Raw genomic sequence first — 19319 nt, 5'->3', positions numbered from 1 at the left:
TTGGACTATGACTGGGGCTGTTATTTTTAGCAATTTTTGAGTTTTATGTAGAGGTAAAAAAATTGGTGGTTTTCAGGGCTCTCTCTTTTATATACTGTAAAGACAATATACATTACATTTATTATATACATTACTCATTACAGCAGTATATACAGTAATGAGTCATCCCGTTGTAATGTTCCCTAAAGCGCTTTAACTTAATACTGTTTCAAAGAGCACTACATTAAAGTGCACTGGGAAACCTTTTGTGTGCACCAGCAGGATCTACCTGAACCAATTAATGTGAAGACATCAGTCCACTTTAGAAATCACACCCTTGTAGAGCAAATTACTGTTTCAGGTAGACAAGATACACATAACAATTTCTGGTGTTTTTCTGGGGTGTATTAGATAAACCCTGATTTGTTTTTTTTTTTCTTGTTGTTTTAAAATTGGGGTGTTTTACCAGTGTTTAATGGTTAAAACTGAAAACAAAAAGCTCTAACTACGGCTGTTGAGAAAATCAGGAACAGCTCTGTGTTAGGGTGGAATGGCTCTCACAACATCCTGTGTAAGTAAGTGTGAGGTGCACTGTTTCAAGTTGCCTTTGGGAAGCTTTAAATACATGCGGTACCACACTACTCAAGCAAATGCATTTCCTTTAATATTCTCTTCAATGTTAGTCAAAAAATTACCAGCAAATCAAGCCAATGTTGAATGGTGCTCACAAATATGAGATACATAGACAGGAAGGTGGTAAGTGCCTGGCCCCATGAAGTTAATAGGAATTTTTCCATTGACTAACTGGTGCCAGGATTTCACTTGATATTTCTAAAATAGAAGATGGATCCATTTCTTAGTTATAGCACCCAGACTGTCGCTGTGTTTCACAAGCACTTATCAGTAGGGTGAAATTTAAAGGATTTTAAAATCTGAAGTATGTGCAGCATACACATGCAGAAAGGAGCACTCAGAACAGGAGAGAAATAAGCATCACTTTTCTCCCACAGCATGCTGCCTTCCTGCCCTGGCATGCTACAAGAGAGCAAACACAAGTGGGGAGGGGAAAAAGGAAACATGCATATTGAATGGTAAATGAAGTACATTTGTGCCTCTAATATAGTGAGGAAATTGTTTCAGAAAAGTTAATTTCTTCCAGAAATGCCAGTTCCACAAGATTTTATTCATGAGGCTATTTTTTTTTAATGTTCAGTTTACTGAACTTAAATGTCAGTTTCAGCCTTTTTTCTCCCTCCCCCTCCTAAGCATATCCCAGTTCTGTGCTAGGTTTTATGTAGAAGAGCATGTGCTGATGAATAGCAGTTGGAATTTGGGCTCCATCTAAGTTATTCATGAATAAGAACACTTGCTCATCCTCTAGGATCTAGTTTCTCTGTCTCCATTTCAGGGCTCCATATTTCTCTCTCTCTCCTACAAGTATCATCTGTCTCTGTCTTGAGGATCTCTTTACAATATCCATCTCTTTCTGCTTCCAGCACCAAACTGAGCCTAAAGAGTGATTACAGGCTACTAAAATATGACTTAGATCATAAACCTATTTAACAGCAGTATTTTTAAGACCACGCTCAATTTACATCCTTCTAATTAGAGACCAGCAATGCAAAGCCAATAACTAGGTTCAACAGATTTTCCAGTATTGTGCATTAATGATCTGATTCTCCACTGCCTTGCATATCATGCAGTAATTTACACTTGTGCAAATGGGGCATGAATTGCTAACTAAATGAGAATTCTCCACTTATTTATACCAGTGGTAGCCTTTTACATTGATTTGGCACAGATGTAAATGACAACAAACTTGCAAGGCAATGGAGAATCAGATCCTAAATCTGTAACCTGAAAAGAAATTAGGGAAGACAGAACACACTGTATTTATAAGGCTATTTCCAGGGCCAATAAAAGTTCCTTTCAGCATGTATTAAAAAGGCAGATCTTACAGAACTATAAATCCACAACTGGGTTAGCCATATCACATTGGTATGCTGAGCCAAGTGATCTGGCTAGTCTAGAGAGAATAACACAGCAGAGAAAAAGTTGTTTAAATGATTTCCAAGACATCATTCTTTTTGCTTTGCAGCTCTTGGACAAAATTTGTGCAGCAAGGTTGCTTGCTTGTAATTCAACATTTTGAAAAGAACAATACAATTTTAATTCAGGAAACATATCCGAGGTAATCTCAAACCCACATGAACATTTTTCAGTAGAAGTGAAACCCCAGGGTTCAAGTTTTAGTCATGGTGCTGAATGTCTGAGGATGGACTATGACAGGAGAATGATGGTTTACGCACTAGCAAGAATACAGTGAGAAAGTAGTAGCAGATAAGCATTAGAGTTAAGCAGCTTTTGCTTCATGAAGTGCTGAAAAAACCCAATGTGGTATATAGCATGCATCGAATGCTGAGTGAGATAAGGAGTATGGAACAGAGACACAGGGCCCTGAAGAGAGAACCCATTGCAAGGAGCATCAAAGGCAAACCAGGCAGTAGGCCAGCTGTCAAACTTCTTATTTATTTTTGAAGGACTTGGGATGTTAAACTAACCTGTTTGGAAATGTTTACTCTGATCTAAGCCCAGTGCTTCCAAAAACTTTACCGGTTCTGTAAGCATTTGCATTGATCCCGCCCCAAAGCATTTCTAGGACTTAAGTGCAGGTGACACGTAATTTACTAAAATACTTTTTCTATATTCCCGTTAGTATAAACATCTCTCAATATGAACACAAAGCTTCAAAAAGGTAGACCCTCATACCAAGTATGTAGCCAGGAGGGTCAGGCACGATGGTAAACCTAGGCCACTGCCTGTGACCCTGCAGCCATGCTGCTATATTTAGCATGCTAGATCAAGCATAGAGAGCATATGTATGTCCACCCATGCTGGGAAGCACCCTCCCAGCAGCTGTGTGGACGTATTCAGCCCTGGATCAGCCCTATGTACTTACATCCTCCCTTTCTAGTGGGTCCTGGGCTAAACCCCCTGTAAGCTGCGTGGCCGCCTATTAGGCACCGCGCAGGCACTCAGGGCTGCAGTCCCAGACTTGTTGTGGCACCTAAGCTCTCCCCAAACCTGCCTCGGCTGAGGGACAGGCACCCCTCTCCAAGCCCCTCCCCAGCCCGGCCTGGAACTGCCGTGGTATGGGGACAGGCGCCCCCAACCCAGCCCAGCCCCAGACCTGCCGCAGCCAGGGGACAGCCCAGGTGCTGCTGTGGGGAGAGAAAACTAGTGGGGAGGGCGTCCTTTCTCTCCCCACTGTAGCCCCGGGGAGCCCCACTGAACCCCAAACCCCTCATCCTCGGCCCCATCCCAGAGCCCACACCGAACCTCAAACCCCTCATCCTCAGCCCCACCCCAGAGCCCTCACCCCGCCCTGCACCCAACCCTCTGCCCCAGCCCCCTCCTATACTCCAAACGCCTCAGCCCCACCCCACATGTGAATTTTGTTATGTGCACCAATATGGAGGTGATGTGTGACACATCACCTCCATATTGGCACACATAACAAAATTCATTCCACACTTGGGTGGGAAAAATTAGAGGGAACACTGGTGGGGCCAGCTGCAGCAGCCCTGTCAGTGCAGCAAATTTGGAGTCATACTGCCAAGAAGCAGGAAGGTGAAGATCTGATGGGTATCCAGAAACCACACAAGGACACAGGGCCTCTGTAAGGATTCACCTTGTCTTCCTGCTTACTGGCTGGTTTTTGAGCTAGGACCTTTCTTACTTCCACAAATGTCACCCCCTCCCTGACAGAAGAATGCCAAGGAAACTTTGCAAGGAGAACATCCTAATTCCTGAAGGGGTCTGATCTAGCTATGTAGGAATAGATTCACCACACCACAGAAATGTCACAGCAAGTTCTTAAATAAAAAGATGTAATACTGAAAAACAGAACAAAAAAAATGACAACAAATAAACCAATTTAGGGATGAATCCTGCTCCCATTGAAATAAATGGGAGTTTTTAAGCATGGATTTCAATAGCAGCAGCATCTGAACCACACTGTGTTTGTAAAATGCGAGACAGAGATGTGATTAGTTCCCACCGTATCTGTAATGATCTTTCACCTTGCTCCAGGAGACACAGGCTCATTCTCTCCAGATTTCCATACTTCCCTCCCATTAATAAGGCCACACAGTGACAAAAAACAGTTTGTTTATTCAGACCAATTTTAGTAATCCATCTCTTCTCCAAAAGAAATCACCAAATAAACTTTCCCATGAAATAGACACTATGGTAAAAGGCTGTTGGGGATTCGGGGGATGGTGGCAGAGGGGAGAAAAGCAAAATCAGTCCATCAAGAAACAAAGTGTAACTGTTTACATTCTTCAGTTTTGGTTTCTTACATTTTTCTCCCCAAAGAAAGGATTCTGCAGAATTTGAATTTATTCCGATACAAAAACTAAAATAAAATAAATGTGGTAGACTCTTTGTTCACTTACACTTCAGACAGATGAGGAAAATCAATGGTATGTAAGGGAACTGCTTCATTTCTAAATGATTCTGAGAAAACCAACTTAGAAAACATTTAAAAATATTTACAGAATTATTTGGTGCACATTTCATGTGTTCCTTTACGAGGTCCTCTCTGACTATATCTAGTTTTTAAACTTACATAGCACTTTTTATCCTGTTCTCTTAAAGCGCTGTGTAAACGTTAATGGAACCTCACAACACTCCTGCGAGGTAGGTAAGTATTATTATCCCCATTTTACAGATGGGGAAACTGAAACATAAAAAGGTTAAGTGACTTGCCCAACATCACACAGTGAGTCAGAAGCAGAGCTGCTGATTCTCAGTCCCTTGATCATATCACAATCCTTCTCTTGTATAGTTCTCTTTTAATTTTATTTTTAATGGATTGTTATCCTTGTGTGAACAAAATTCCTACTTCCCAATACATAATATTATGAGGAACAAGTTGATCTATTCCCAACCCTTCCTCCAGCTTTTGATCCGTGACTGACAGTTTTAAAGCACTAAATCTGCAAGGTTTCCCTATTGCTACATTATATTGATGATAAAAGTATCACATCAAAACATATCACTCCAAAGCTGCAGGGTAGTGCTGAACATCAGTCACATCCCAATTATCTTTGTCTCTCAGGCCTGGTCTAAACCTAAAACTTAGGTCAACCTAGCTATGTCACTCAAGGGTGTGAAAAATCCACACCCTTGAGAGACGTAATTAAGATGACCTAACCGTGCTGTAGACACCACTATGTTGACAGCAGAATTCTTCTGTCAACCTAGCTACTGCCTCCCAAGGAGCTGTATTCACTACAGCAGTGGAAAACCCCCTTCCGTCGCTGTAGCAAGTACCTACACTACAGCGCTTAGCTGCAGTGCTGTAGCTGTGCCACTGGAGCACTTGTAGTGTAGACGTAGCCTCAGCTAGAGAAGTTTTAATCTGCATATCATAGGATATGATATTTTGATTTTTCCTTTTTTATATATATATTTATTTATATTTATTTATTTATTTATTAATTATATTTAGTTTGGCCAATCCAGTGGCTGATGTTCACAGAAATCTACTTGAATGGTTTCCAAGTCACTAATTCGCCCTCACACCAGCAGGTGTCACTGAGAGCAATTAGGAGTCTCCAAACTGCTGAACTCAGGCAGCAGGTCCCTGGTTCAGGACCACATGGGAAGCACTTGCACCCTGTGCTTTGGCTCTCCTCCTCCGCTGGAGTCAATGCCAACAGTCTCAGGAGCCAAGGTTCTGTGGTTCTACACCCCGGAGCCGCTCTGGCCATAGCCAGGATAGGAAGCCAAAGACTCAGCAGCCTAGAACACCAGTCTGCTAAGCTGACTCTTGCTAGGTTTTTTTTTAATGATTAGTTTCTTAATCTCAAAATTTTTGTTTATCAAATGTACATTTCTGTAAAAGATCAAAAACATCTGTATATGTGAAAAAAATTAAATATATAAAAACACGCCATAAAAATAGTCCCTGTATTTATAAAATCAAAAGCACTGCTCCTCAAGCCTGTAAATCTTTGTTACTGGGTCATCTGGAATACAGTCCACCAAGCTCCAGTCTGTCCTTTCCAAAGCTTTTTAAATTAAGCAATAACAATGCCATTGTCTTTTTATTTTCTCCCTTTTGTTTTTGGTATGACACTTCACTTCCCAATATCAGTGGTTTTTCTTTGAGGTATCATTTTTCTTTCTTGTCTTTAACAGAGCTGTGTGTCACTTGATTCTGAAGCTGCCTCATGGTGTGGTCTTGAGGTTTGATTGGTAGGACCAGCAGCAGCAGGAGGCTTAGAATGTGCATGTGAAAGTACATTGACCTAGCAACGAAAAGAGAAAGAGATAACAGGCTTGTTAGTAATATATGAATGCTACAAATTGTATTAGTTCAGCACTACAACCAGCTCCATCTGATTCAAGAGGTTTAGACATAAAACAAAGCACCTGATAGTCTTATATATGACAGGCTTTTATGCCCTGGGATTTTACAAGGATTTTACAGCAGTATGTCACACTATAATATGGCGACATCCAACCCACTGAAGTCAATGGAAGTTTGGCATGGATTTCAACAGGGCCAGTATTTTCCCGTATATTGTAACATCAGACAAGGGGCCAAACCAAGAACCCTTTTCCCAATCCCTAGCCCCAAACTTTGACAATTCAGGTGAAATGGACTCAGAGGTGAACTACCCATGATTATGGTTTGAGAAACCCAACCCTGGCCTTCTCAGCTTATCTCCCACTGTTCAAGAATATACAGGGATACATTCTCAGAAAGCCTCCCTTTTGTGCAAGTACAGCTTGTGCCTAAAAAAATGGCACCAGCAACTGAAGGACAGAAGAGTTTCCAGCCAAACTTCTGGTTGCTTATCAGAAATTAATTAAAACTCTGAACATTTTTTAGATTTGCTGATCATTAATAAAATAATAAAATATAATCATCATCATCAAATACATCATGATTGGAGAGACAATGGCACAATGTTAAATAAAGTAAAGACATCTTCCCTATATTTACTTCTATAACTGATAGTGTTCAGGGTCAACAGCTAGTTAAAACGGAAAATGGGACACCTATTTTGGTGGGCCCATAGCGTATGGTTGAGGAAGGCCAGGGAGCTGTGCATGGGTCCAGCACCTGACCACTTAGGCATATCCTGAAATGGCCTAATTTTTCAGTGCCCCTGCTATGCTCCTTCCCTCATAGTTCTAAAATCCCTGGAAGGTGCCTGAACCCACAGACGTGTCCACAATGTCCTACTCCAAAGGCACAGTGTCACCTTGCACTCAGCTCAGTCGCCTTGTTTGAAAATCCCATGAATTCATACATTACCTTCCTATGCTCAGTCAGTGAAACACACAGAAATGTGTAGGTACCATCTATGGTCAGAGCTGTGCTAAACTTAAACTGACAGTTTTTCCTTCACACGTATTGCATGGTAACTGCGATCTCTTTACAAGTATTTATTAACGGAATTTAGGTTAAGATGTTGGTATTTTGTCACCTCAAATGGCCTTTGGTGGCAAAAAGGGCAAAATTTTGCGCTTTGAGCAAATTCATAAGTGTTCATGAGTTTGTCACATTCAATATTTTTACACTGAGATAGCCCTTATCTTTTTTTATTTGTTGCTGTTGCTAAAGACAGAACAATGAGACATTAAAATGGCAGCCGGGAATGAATCTTGCCAACATTGATACAAGCTTCAGATTGGTGTTGGCATTTTAATAGTTTTGTTTAAGTAAGGAGAAAACTTATCTAAACATTTTCATTTTTTTTAAAAAAAGGACAGCATTCAAAACCTCTCAAACAGACTCACTCACAGCTGCTCTTTTGACTAACAGTTTTCAGTCTTTTATGATCAAGGAATGGAATGTCTCTTTTTTCAGCCAAAAACTGTTATTCTGTGTTAGACAAGGTTGACCATAAAATGGAAGAAAAGTAAAGTAATTTAGTCAAGTCTCTCTTTTCAACTCATTTTATGCTTCACTATATATAATCTTCAGAACTACCCTTTTATCTCATTTTTAAAATACTTACAGAAGTAACTGCACATAAAATAAGAGTGCAAAGCAACAAAATTATTTTAATACACAATGAATCAACCATGTATCTTTATGTCCTGCTGATCAATTCAGAATCCCTTCTCATGAGCATTTTACAACTGGAAGTTAGTTGTTTTCTCACCTAGACATTTCCCAATATAAGGTTAATTTCATTCCTACCCACCCCATCCTTTGGTCTTGTTAATAATTGGCACTGGGATGCTCTGAACAGGGCAGCAGCCAACACATGGAAAGTCAGGTCAAATACGAATTTAAAAAAAAACCCTAAACTGAGAAAGAAAAGGAAAATTATTCTAGCATGGTTAAATGAATTCATCAAGTTATACAGATGAAATCACTCCTGATGTTATTAAATAACCTGTTGGATTCCCTCCAAATGATGGCAAAATTCTAATCAGCTCCCATCACAGGTTGGCTTATTAAACAAAGCCCCATGGCTACAGGTCTAAGGTATAAGAGTTAAAAGGAGGAAACTTACTTGTATAACTTAATCGTGGGCTCAACAGCCAGCATAACAAAAGGTGCAACAGTATAGCAGACAGCCAGTTGAGTGACAAACCATGTGACAATGTCATAGACCACCTTGAGCGATTTTGAAGACAGGAAGTAATGTCTGTAATTGTTCCTTATCTACAAATCAGGGAGAAGAGGATTAAAAAAACCCCAACCCTAGATTTCTTAGTAAACACATGCAGACTCACTTCACATCTATAAAACTCTTCATCCATTATTATTTATATTGTATTATTTGTATAACAAAGATACCTAGAGGCCTCAACATACCACATACTTATGCTCCAAAGAATTTACGGTTTGGATAGACAGGACAGATTAAAACTGGGAGAGGAAATGGAGGCATATAAATGCTCAAATGACATGCCCAGGGTCCCACAGCTGGTCAGTGATAGAACTGGGAATAGATCTCAGATCTCCTGAGTTCTATAACCACTGGACCAGGCTGTCTCTCCAATGGGCATCTGTGGGCAATTTTGTTCTTTTTTGGATGAATCGGACCACTGCTTATAAAATGTACAACAGAGAGGAGTTACACTCTCTAGCAGTTGCTTATGCCTGCAAGCATTTTGGATTTCTACAGATGTTGGTTTCAGAGTAACAGCCGTGTTAGTCTGTATTCGCAAAAAGAAAAGGAGTACTTGTGGCACCTTAGAGACTAACCAATTTATTTGAGCATGAGCTTTCGTGAGCTACAGCTCACTTCATCGGATGCATACTGTGGAAACTGCAGAAGACATTATATACACAGAGACCATGAAACAATACTGCCTCCCACCCCACTCTCCTGCTGGTAATAGCTTATCTAAAGTGATCATCAAGTTGGGCCATTTCCAGCACAAATCCAGGTTCTCACCCTCCGCCCCCCCCCCCCCCACACACACACACAAACTCACTCTCCTGCTGGTAATAGCTTATCCAAAGTGACCACTCTGCTTACAATGTGTATGAAAATCAAGGTGGGCCATTTCCAGCACAAATCCAGGTTTTCTCACCCCCCCACCCCCCACACAAACTCACTCTCCTGCTGGCAATAGCTCAGCCAAACTGACCACTCTCCTTACAATGTGTATGATAATCACGGTGGGCCATTTCCAGCACAAATCCAGGTTTTCTCACCCCCCCACCCCCCACACAAACTCACTCTCCTGCTGGCAATAGCTCAGCCAAACTGACCACTCTCCTTACAATGTGTATGATAATCACGGTGGGCCATTTCCAGCATAAATCCAAGTTTAACCAGAACGTCTGGGGGCGGGGGGGTAGGAAAAAACAAGGGGAAATAGGCTACCTTGCATAATGCCTTAGCCACTCCCAGTCTCTATTTAAGCCTAAATTAATAGTATCCAATTTGCAAATGAATTCCAATTCAGCAGTTTCTCGCTGGAGTCTGGATTTGAAGTTTTTTTGTTGTAAGATAGCGACCTTCATGTCTGTAATCACGTGACCAGAGAGATTGAAGTGTTCTCCGACTGGTTTATGAATGTTATAATTCTTGACATCTGATTTGTGTCCATTTATTCTTTTACTATTCTATAAATAGAATTTATTCTATTTGTGTCCAGTTTGACCAATGTACATGGCAGAGGGGCATTGCTGGCACATGATGGCATATATCACATTGGTGGATGTGCAGGTGAACGAGCCTCTGATAGTGTGGCTGATGTTATTAGGCCCTGTGATGGTGTCCCCTGAATAGATATGTGGGCACAGTTGGCAACACTCTCACAAATCTTGGGAGACAGGCCAGTCCTTGCCTACAGACGGCCCCCCAACCTGAAGCAAATACTCACCAACAACCACATACCACACAACAGAACCACTAACCCAGGAACCTATCCTTGCAACAAAGCCCGTTGCCAACTGTGCCCACATATCTATTCAGGGGACACCATCACAGGGCCTAATAACATCAGCCACACTATCAGAGGCTCGTTCACCTGCACATCCACCAATGTGATATATGCCATCATGTGCCAGCAATGCCCCTCTGCCATGTACATTGGCCAAACTGGACAGTCTCTATGTAAAAGAATAAATGGACACAAATCAGATGTCAAGAATTATAACATTCATAAACCAGTCGGAGAAGACTTCAATCTCTCTGGTCACACAATCACAGACATGAAGGTCGCTATCTTACAACAAAAAAACTTCAAATCCAGACTCCAGCGAGAAACTGCTGAATTGGAATTCATTTGCAAATTGGATACTATTAATTTAGGCTTAAATAGAGACTGGGAGTGGCTAAGGCATTATGCAAGGTAGCCTATTTCCCCTTGTTTTTTCCTACCCCCCCCCCCCCGACGTTCTGGTTAAACTTGGATTTATGCTGGAAATGGCCCACCTTGATTATCATACACATTGTAAGGAGAGTGGTCAGTTTGGCTGAGCTATTGCCAGCAGGAGAGTGAGTTTGTGTGGGGGGGTGAGAAAACCTGGATTTGTGCTGGAAATGGCCCACCTTGATTATCATGCACATTGTACGGAGAGTGGTCACTTTGGATAAGCTATTACGAGCAGGAGAGTGAGTTTGTGTGCGGGGGGGCAGAGGGTGAGAAAACCTGGATTTGTGCTGGAAATGGCCCACCTTGATTATCATGCACATTGTAGGGAGAGTGGTCACTTTGGATAAGCTATTACGAGCAGGAGAGTGAGTTTGTGTGTGTGTGGTTTTTTTGGGGGGTGGGTGGGGGGGGTGAGAAAACCTGGATTTGTGCTGGAAATGGCCCACCTTGATTTTCATACACACTGTAAGGAGAGTGGTCACTTTGGATAAGCTATTGCCAGCAGGAGAGTGAGTTTGTGTGTGGGGGGGCGGAGGGTGAGAAAACCTGGATTTGTGCTGGAAATGGCCCAACTTGATGATCACTTTAGATAAGCTATTACCAGCAGGAGAGTGGGGTGGGAGGAGGTATTGCTTCATGGTCTCTGTGTATATAATGTCTTCTGCAGTTTCCACAGTATGCATCCGATGAAGTGAGCTGTAGCTCATGAAAGCTCATGCTCAAATAAATTGGTTAGTCTCTAAGGTGCCACAAGTACGCCTTTTCTTTTTACAGATGTTGGTTTATTTGGAGAGGTTTTTTTTAATGTTTTTTTTGGGGGGGGGGAGGGTATTTGTTTTAATCTGTGGAATGCATCTTCACAAGGAAGCGTCAAATTAAGTGCAAAGTATTATTGTGGTACAGTATTATGGTAACTATTATTGATTGCCAGCTTTATTCACTTATGGAACTTGGTCAAACTGATATGGATATATACCCAAGGTCAGACTATAGGTAAAGTGATGATGCTCTCCAATCTCTTCACAGTGGATGTTTCCACTAGAATGACCAGAACTGATACAGTTAGTAATGCTGTAAAATTAAATTGTCATCATTAGGATCCAAAGTTAACATTCTTCTGCAACAAATGGGGCCAGTTCAAAGTTCTCAGACATACTGTTTTGTGTGATCTATCTGCAGATTTAGTCAACAATGCACGGCGGTCCCATTCAGAATTCTTTTTTTGCAACCATAAAGGGCAGAAGCTTTTCTTTTTTTAAAAAATGAAAGTACATATTCTGGAGAAACTGGTGTGGTCTACAAAGACATGCCTATACAGCCTGCAGCCAACTGTTGGCTCAATCCAGTCTATGAGGTCTGTACTTTACACAGAATAATCACAATACACAGATGAGATGGAGGCTCTTTCTACCTGACCAGGTCAATTATGAGACAAATGAACCTATGCACAAAGTGTATGACTGACCACTAGCATTTTGCATGGCCCCTCACCTCTCTCTCTATGACTGTAGCCAAGTCCAGCGTCACAGTCCCTGCTCAGCTGAATCAATAGGAACAATGGCTGGTTGTAATTATAGGAAGCACCTACAATTATTGCAGTATAGATCAACATTTCAGTGAGGATCATCTCAACGGAAAAAGGTGTTACGTGGATTCATCCCTCGTGTACAGTCAACGGTGTTATACCAAGGATGAAAATGGCTCAGTATGTCAAAGGTACATAAACACCCAGCACTGAAAGCTTTACAGTAATCTAACATAAGCCTCTGAAGAGAACAATAAAGGCTACGTACTGCTCTGGATGCTAATGTCATAAGGAGTCCGGTAACGAATGTAAAGTAATATCCAGGATAAACACCATGCCACAGGGCTGACAGGATAAATGTTAAGGCTGTGGGGTACCAGGGAGCCCTGTCATAGCAAACACTGGGAAGAAATGAAACAAACAGAAAACAGCAGATTGAACAAGTAACAAATATTCATTACACTGCAGATCTCCTTAAATCTTAAAGATACATTTCTGATCTCCTTTATGTACTAGGGGCCCAGTCCTGCAAACCTTCATTTACATGAGGGTCAACTGGATTACTTACACGATTAAGGCATTCTCTCGCGATTTAATTAATCATCATGGAATTTAAACTTATATATAGGCATGGTAAATGAGAACCCGCCTTATGCCATATTATTTATGCCCTCTCTATATATAACATGGCATGAGGCGGGTTCTCATTTACCATGCCAGCATTTTCCCATCTAGAACTCTGTATGTATCCTGAGAAACTTGACCGATATTCCAGAGTGGGTGGGAGTTTGAAAGCAACATACTCACAGTTCCTTTTCTATTTCAATATTCTTTAGGCAGAATATTATCAGCCGCTGCCCGTACCCTACATCACAGCCAGCCAGTTCCTTAGCTAGTGTAAATCAATGGACCTATGCTGACTTACACTAGCAGCTAAGGAAGACGTAGGTGAATGGTTCCGTGTGTGTAGTTCAGAAACACAGCAACAGGACCCTAAGAATCTTGCAACATCTGAGTTTTAACTCAAAATGCAATGGTCCTAAGAAATGATCATGGTAGTTTATTTACCCAAAAACATTGTTTACTTCACTCACGAAAAACAATAGAAACAGATTTTTCAGATCCATATTTTTACACCAAAAACAATTAGGACAAACAGTATATAAACTCCTGTATTTTGGAGGTCACATCAGTTGACTTGAACCAGACTTTTCACATACCAAAGCATTGTTTTCACAGCACCAGAGACAGGACTGAGCTACAAAATTTGGATTAATATTACTATTTACAGTAAGCCATAGTGATGACAGTCTGAAATCAAATACCCTAGCATTGGACAAAATATACTTTGTGCGTCTCAAGTTGGCATATTATAAAGACAGACCTAAATTGGCACTTGAAGTATGTGGTGACTGGCGCCTGTGCAACAGATTATATTGAGGCTACGAAGTTTGAATCAGGACCCAAGGTTTCCCAAAGTTCCCACTGGAGAAGGAGTTTAGACCCAATTCAGGCCTATCTCCAATAATAATTAATCAATTTCAAGTGCAAGGGAAAGAGAGATAAAATATGATAAACTCCTAGCAAAATAATACAGATGGGTAACGAAGACAAAATATGGACAGTGAGAGGTGCTATAAAAATGTTATTTAGGAAGACCTGTATAGCTCACTCGTGGCTTTGCTGCTCTTGAGTAAATGTGGTCATTCCAAACATGTAGCAATAAGAACTTCAGAGCACCAAAAACATTGTAGCACACAAGTTCTTACAGTCACAGGGAGAAATGAAAGAGACTGAGAGGCTGTTGTATATGTATCAGATTCACCAGTTAGAATTACTAGCCAACAGTACCACCTAAAAGTAACTGGGTCTCACGAGCAATTGACTGTTTTACTGTTCTTACCGCTTTAGCCAGGCAGCTGTCTGAATGTTCCAGTTTTCAATGTACATTTTGAAACTTGTTGCAGTCTAGGAGAGAGAAGAAAGTTAACATCTCACACTGGCTTTGGAATGTACAGGACAATGCCAGTCTCTACCTGGATTTTAAACTGAGAGGTTTACATGCAGTATGCTAGTAGTAGTAGCTAGCTACAGTCAAGGGTGTGTCAACATTTCATTATAAACATGTTTTGGAGTTTATAACTCAGCCATAAGAACTTACTCATGGCTGACACTTGCCACTCAATTTCAAAATCTCACTTTTTATTATAAAACAAAATAACAGTGCTTGGCTATCTTTCAAATTATTGAAAAAGCCAAAAAAGGTTTTCTAATTTCAGATATTCATGCCACCCCAATCCTTCAATTTACAAACAACTGCTTTTTAATCTTTAAACCTTGCAGTCCATTAGGTGGACTGGAAATCCCTAGAGTGCTATGAAAACAAAAGATTTCTAAAATAAATGCCTTCTTGGGGGTAGGGAGACTGGTAAATGAACTTGTTCTCAAGAAAAAATGGAAAGTATTTTTAGTACATGAACTTAGGGCCAAATCTTCAGCCCAGAGTGCAGCTTGAGAAACTGAGCCGGGCTGCAGGGAGATACCAATGGGGAAAGGGGAGGCAAGCCCACAGAGCAGTTACATAACCACTCTGCAGTGACTACTTCAATCTGTTGACTCAACAAGCCCTTTATGCCCCTCTCATGGTTGGAGGACCACAGGAAATTAGTGGAAATTATATAGTGGAAATTAAACAGCCAGAAACCATACTAGAATGGTTTTAAGGTAAAGAGACAAATTAGGAAAAGCCAGGATATTCAGAGTTAAGACTGAAAAAGTCCAACTGTAACTCACCTTATTGTGATTAGATGTCAGAGAGGTCTCCAAATAATGGGTGATCTAATATACCAGACAGGCTGCCATACTTTAGCAAAACTGGCTGAATTAAGCATGGCGTTTCAGTTTTGCTTTGTCGTTTAGGTTCATGTCAGAACTTGGAGGTTATTTATTTACTGTAGTTTCCTTGTGGCTTACTGTAATGAGAAGTGTACCCTTAAGGGAAACTCGCTCCAGAAACAACTCTCCAAGTGAATTTTGGATCATTTTAATGTGTGCTATATTCTCAGTCCAGTTTTTCCTTTGTAATAAGTTGATAACCTAACACCCTGAACAAATCTTGAAGGTTTGCTTTGTTAATAAAAAGCACCAGAGAAGTCTCTTTACTGCTCATTGCTTGAATGCACTCTAAAGTGCAGCCCAGACTAGAAGGAGTGAAAGTCTCCCTTAGAAGTAATCCGACAGCACCAATAAAAATGCTGTGAAGTGGTTCTCAAAATGGGCTCTCCAAGGGAACTGCTGCTTTCTAGTTGCAAAACATAAATCACATGAGGAGGTGGCTTTCTGCACCAGAGCTTCATAGATTCCAAGGCCAAAAGGGACCACTGTGATCACCAAATCTGACCTCCTGTAGAACACAAGCCATAGAATTTCCCAAAAATAATTCCTAGAGCAGATCTTCTAGAAAAACATCCAGTTTTGTTTTAAAAATTGTCAGTGATGGACCATGCCCCTGGTAAATTGTTCCAATGGTTAAGTATTCTCACCGTTAAAAAATTATGCCTTATTTTCAGCCTCACTTTGTCTAGCTTCAATTTCCGGCCATGGAGCATATTATACCTTTCTCTGCTAGACTGAAGAGCCCATTGTTAAATATTTGTTCCCCATGTAGATAATGAAGTCACCCCTTAACCTTCGTTTTGTTAAACTAAACAGATTGAGCTCTTTGAGTCTATCACTGGAAGGTATGTTTTCTAAAACTTTAATCATTCTTGTGGCTCTTCTCTGAACGCTCTCCAATTTATCAACATCCTTCATGAATTGTGGATACCAGAAATGGACACACTATTCCAGCAGCAATTGTACCAATGCCAGTATAGGGTCAAAGGGCTCTTCCAAAGCTCACAAGGTCTTCTAAGAGAGCCAAGGGAAGTGTGAACTGGAGTAGGGCAGGAGAGGGGCCCAAAAGGAGTACTTGAGTGCTTTTGCACCTCAGTCCAAAATACTGGAGGTTAGAGCAATCTTCATCAGTGTTCTAAGAGTTAAATTAAAATAACCCTAATTGACAGACACAACTTAATTGCATTATAGTACCAGTTAGAGAAAGGAACTGTATTTCCTTCCTTCTATCAATGTTGTCCTTTTTCACTTGGCAAGCATTGATTTTTTCCCTCTGTGTTTCCAAGAGAGCAGCCAGTCAAGCTGGCTGTCAAAATGGAAAGCTCTCTGGCAGGGTTCTCCTCAAACCTTCTGTTACAGATATTGCAGCCACATGCAGTATCTTTTGAGGACTACTGTATTACCTTTGTGAAGGGTATATGGATCATTGTGAGCTAGGAAGTGTATTCCACTCCATGCAGAAAGGTTACAAAAGCTCCTCCAAAAACTAAAAACACTGGGGCATAATTACTGGAGTTCTTTGGACTAGAAATAGCTCCAGAGAAATACCACCCCCTGGAGTGGTTTGCATATACTGGATCAGGCAGATGCCAGAGGCAAAGAGACACAGAAAGCGCCTTTGATGTAAAAGGCTGAGTTTATCCTGACAGAAGAGCCTTGTTTTTGATTCAACAAACAGACGCGAGCCTTTTGTCCAAAGGGGACCCCGCCCTGCTGAAGGGTTGGAAGGATTGTGACCTGCCAGACGCCCCCCAGGTACCCTTAGTATGTATTAGACCTTTTTATGTTTTCATCCTTAAATGTACTCTGCTGTGAAGGATCCATCTGCAACATATAATCCCTGGCCATAGCCCTTGGAGAGAAATCAAGTGCGGAGGCTGGGCCTTTGGTCAGATCTGCTGAAGAGAATCACAGTGACTGCAAGGGGGCTGCTAGCCTAAATCCCTGGTCAGAAGGGAGACGGATGTGGGCTTCTGCTCAGAGAGAGGTTCTGGCTACAGCCTGAGCCCTGAGAGGGCATTCTTTGGGCAGACCATAGAGGGGATCAGTGATGAACTTACCTCAAATCTTTGATGCCTTCCACACATACTTAGTCTTTCATTGTGCCTAAAAGACTTCACAACACTTCCTAATTGACAGTCTGCTACCTGCACTGAGTGTATTTTCACCTGGCCATGATCAAATGGTGCCAGCAGCAGCCACATTTAGCACTTGGCTCAAATGCAGAAGTGCTTTACGCACGTAGGTGGCTCTTACTATTTGACATGTATTGTACAGTAGTACCTAAAAGAATCTCTCAGGAGGGGGTTTCCACGGTGACAGGTGACATACAAATATTCAGGAAAATGCTGTCCCAGCCCTGAAGAGCTCACAGTCCCATTAAAGGCAAGGTGCAACAAGTGAGCATTACAAACCAAAGGCAAGAAGGAAAAGGGAGGACTAGTAATGAGAGGACACTTATTTAGACTAACATCAAGAGCAATTAGGTGTCTTCTGAATCATTTATCTCCTCCCCCACCATAACCCCCAAGTCACCAGCTTATAAAAAAATCAGCCTTTTAAAATTTCCTAATCAACCACAATCCCATGGGCCCGTTTAATATTTAACCCTGCCTGCCCCACTCTGGGGGAAAAAAAATGAGCCTGCACCTTGTGGCCTCCCGTCGTTTCAGACCTCCCTCCATCCACCAGGGCCTCCCCCCGTGGGGCTCTTCCTACAGGTTGTGCTCTTAGAGGAGCCTTCTCCATAAGGACAGCCAGACAAGACAGCATCAGTTCAAAGGGAAGTCCAAAATGGAAATGAGGCTGTGGCATCACAGAGGTCCTGGGGCCGATATGGCCTCATTGCTCCTATCCTGCCAAGGGAGTCCCCTCTCCAGACCCTCCCCCATTGCCCATATGACCCAGAGGCAGGAAGGGTGCATGAGGTCTACAGGATAGGCGAATGGGTTAAAGTACTGGGGAACTCACAGCTTCTCTTGCTTAGCGACATTCCTCCCCAGCTTCCCCTCCTCTCTGACTGATACAGTGAGCACTCCCATTCCTGTTTTCAATCTATTTTAGATTCCCCACTCAGGTCCTGGGGGCAAGGGGGAAGCTGAGTGCATTTCCATCTGCAATTGGCTGCGAGTGCTTCTACGCTTGAGCTGTGTTTCCACTGTGGGTGCTGCAAAAAAGGAGCAAGGGAAAATACTACAAGAGTGATGGATGCAAGCTCGGGCAAGGGCTAAGACAAGCATAAAAAAGGGAGGATGAAAGGGAGAGGGTATAGTGATGGTTTCAACTTTTCCACTGAGAATTATAGGGGCCCCTAAAATTTAGAGATGAGTTACCAGACTGTGTCTTTTGATAGATCACTAAGCTACAATGCAGTTAACTCATTGGTTTCCTCTGCTTTTCCTTCTAAAATAATAAATCATGAATTGTAGATGGAGAGCTCCTGTTATTCTATGAAAATAAATCTGTAGAAGGAGAAATTGGGAATGGCCTATTCCAGACTCCTAGACATTTTCTCATGCAATTAGCACTCAGAAGATATTTATCCTAGGCGACAAACTAACAGGAAATAAGTTGGTCACACTTTATGGTAAGGGTACCTTTATAAATATTTTGTAAGGGACTAATGGATGTTAAAAGCATGCCACTGACATGAAGAATACATTACAGATGTTATGAGAAACAGTGTGGTCTAATGGAAGGGAACTGAGGTAGGAGTAATTCTTAATTCTATTTCTGTCTCGTTCCTTGACATATTCTGTGACTTTGGGCAGGTCACCTCACCGTTCTGTATCTGTTTCCTCTTCTGCCCTTTGTCTGTCTTTTCCATTTAGAACATATGCTCTTTGGGGCCTGCCCTGCATCTTACAGTGTATTTGTACATCACCTAGCACAGACGAGCCCTAATCTCAGGTGCGTCCTCTTCCTGCTATTGCAATACAAATACTAAAAATAGTAACAACAGATTGTTACAACCACATAAATAGAAGATGCTATCATGGTTATGAATCATTGTTATAAGCAATCTATTGACCTGCTGAACTCTACAATAATTAAT

At 41.5% G+C, this 19319-nt stretch overlaps 1 protein-coding gene across 1 annotated transcript in view; it reads right to left on the bottom strand.

Annotated features, from left to right (window-relative positions):
- Window positions 1-4185: 4185 nt before the first annotated feature.
- MBOAT1 (membrane bound glycerophospholipid O-acyltransferase 1) overlaps window positions 4186-19319 on the bottom strand; it is an 82823-nt gene continuing 67689 nt past the window's right edge. The window contains exons 10-13 of the mRNA XM_074943162.1: window positions 14274-14338; window positions 12639-12771; window positions 8523-8674; window positions 4186-6296 (exon numbers count right to left, since the gene is read on the bottom strand). Of these exons, the coding sequence (XP_074799263.1) occupies window positions 6161-6296; window positions 8523-8674; window positions 12639-12771; window positions 14274-14338 (486 nt within the window). The 3' untranslated portion in view covers window positions 4186-6160. The remainder of the gene's footprint in view (window positions 6297-8522; window positions 8675-12638; window positions 12772-14273; window positions 14339-19319) is intronic.

This window comes from Natator depressus, chromosome 2 (assembly GCF_965152275.1).
Source record: "Natator depressus isolate rNatDep1 chromosome 2, rNatDep2.hap1, whole genome shotgun sequence".
Classification (NCBI taxonomy): Eukaryota; Metazoa; Chordata; order Testudines; family Cheloniidae; genus Natator; species Natator depressus.
The sequence above is the reverse complement of the archived record's forward strand: the minus strand, read 5'-3'. Positions and strand labels throughout refer to the sequence as shown.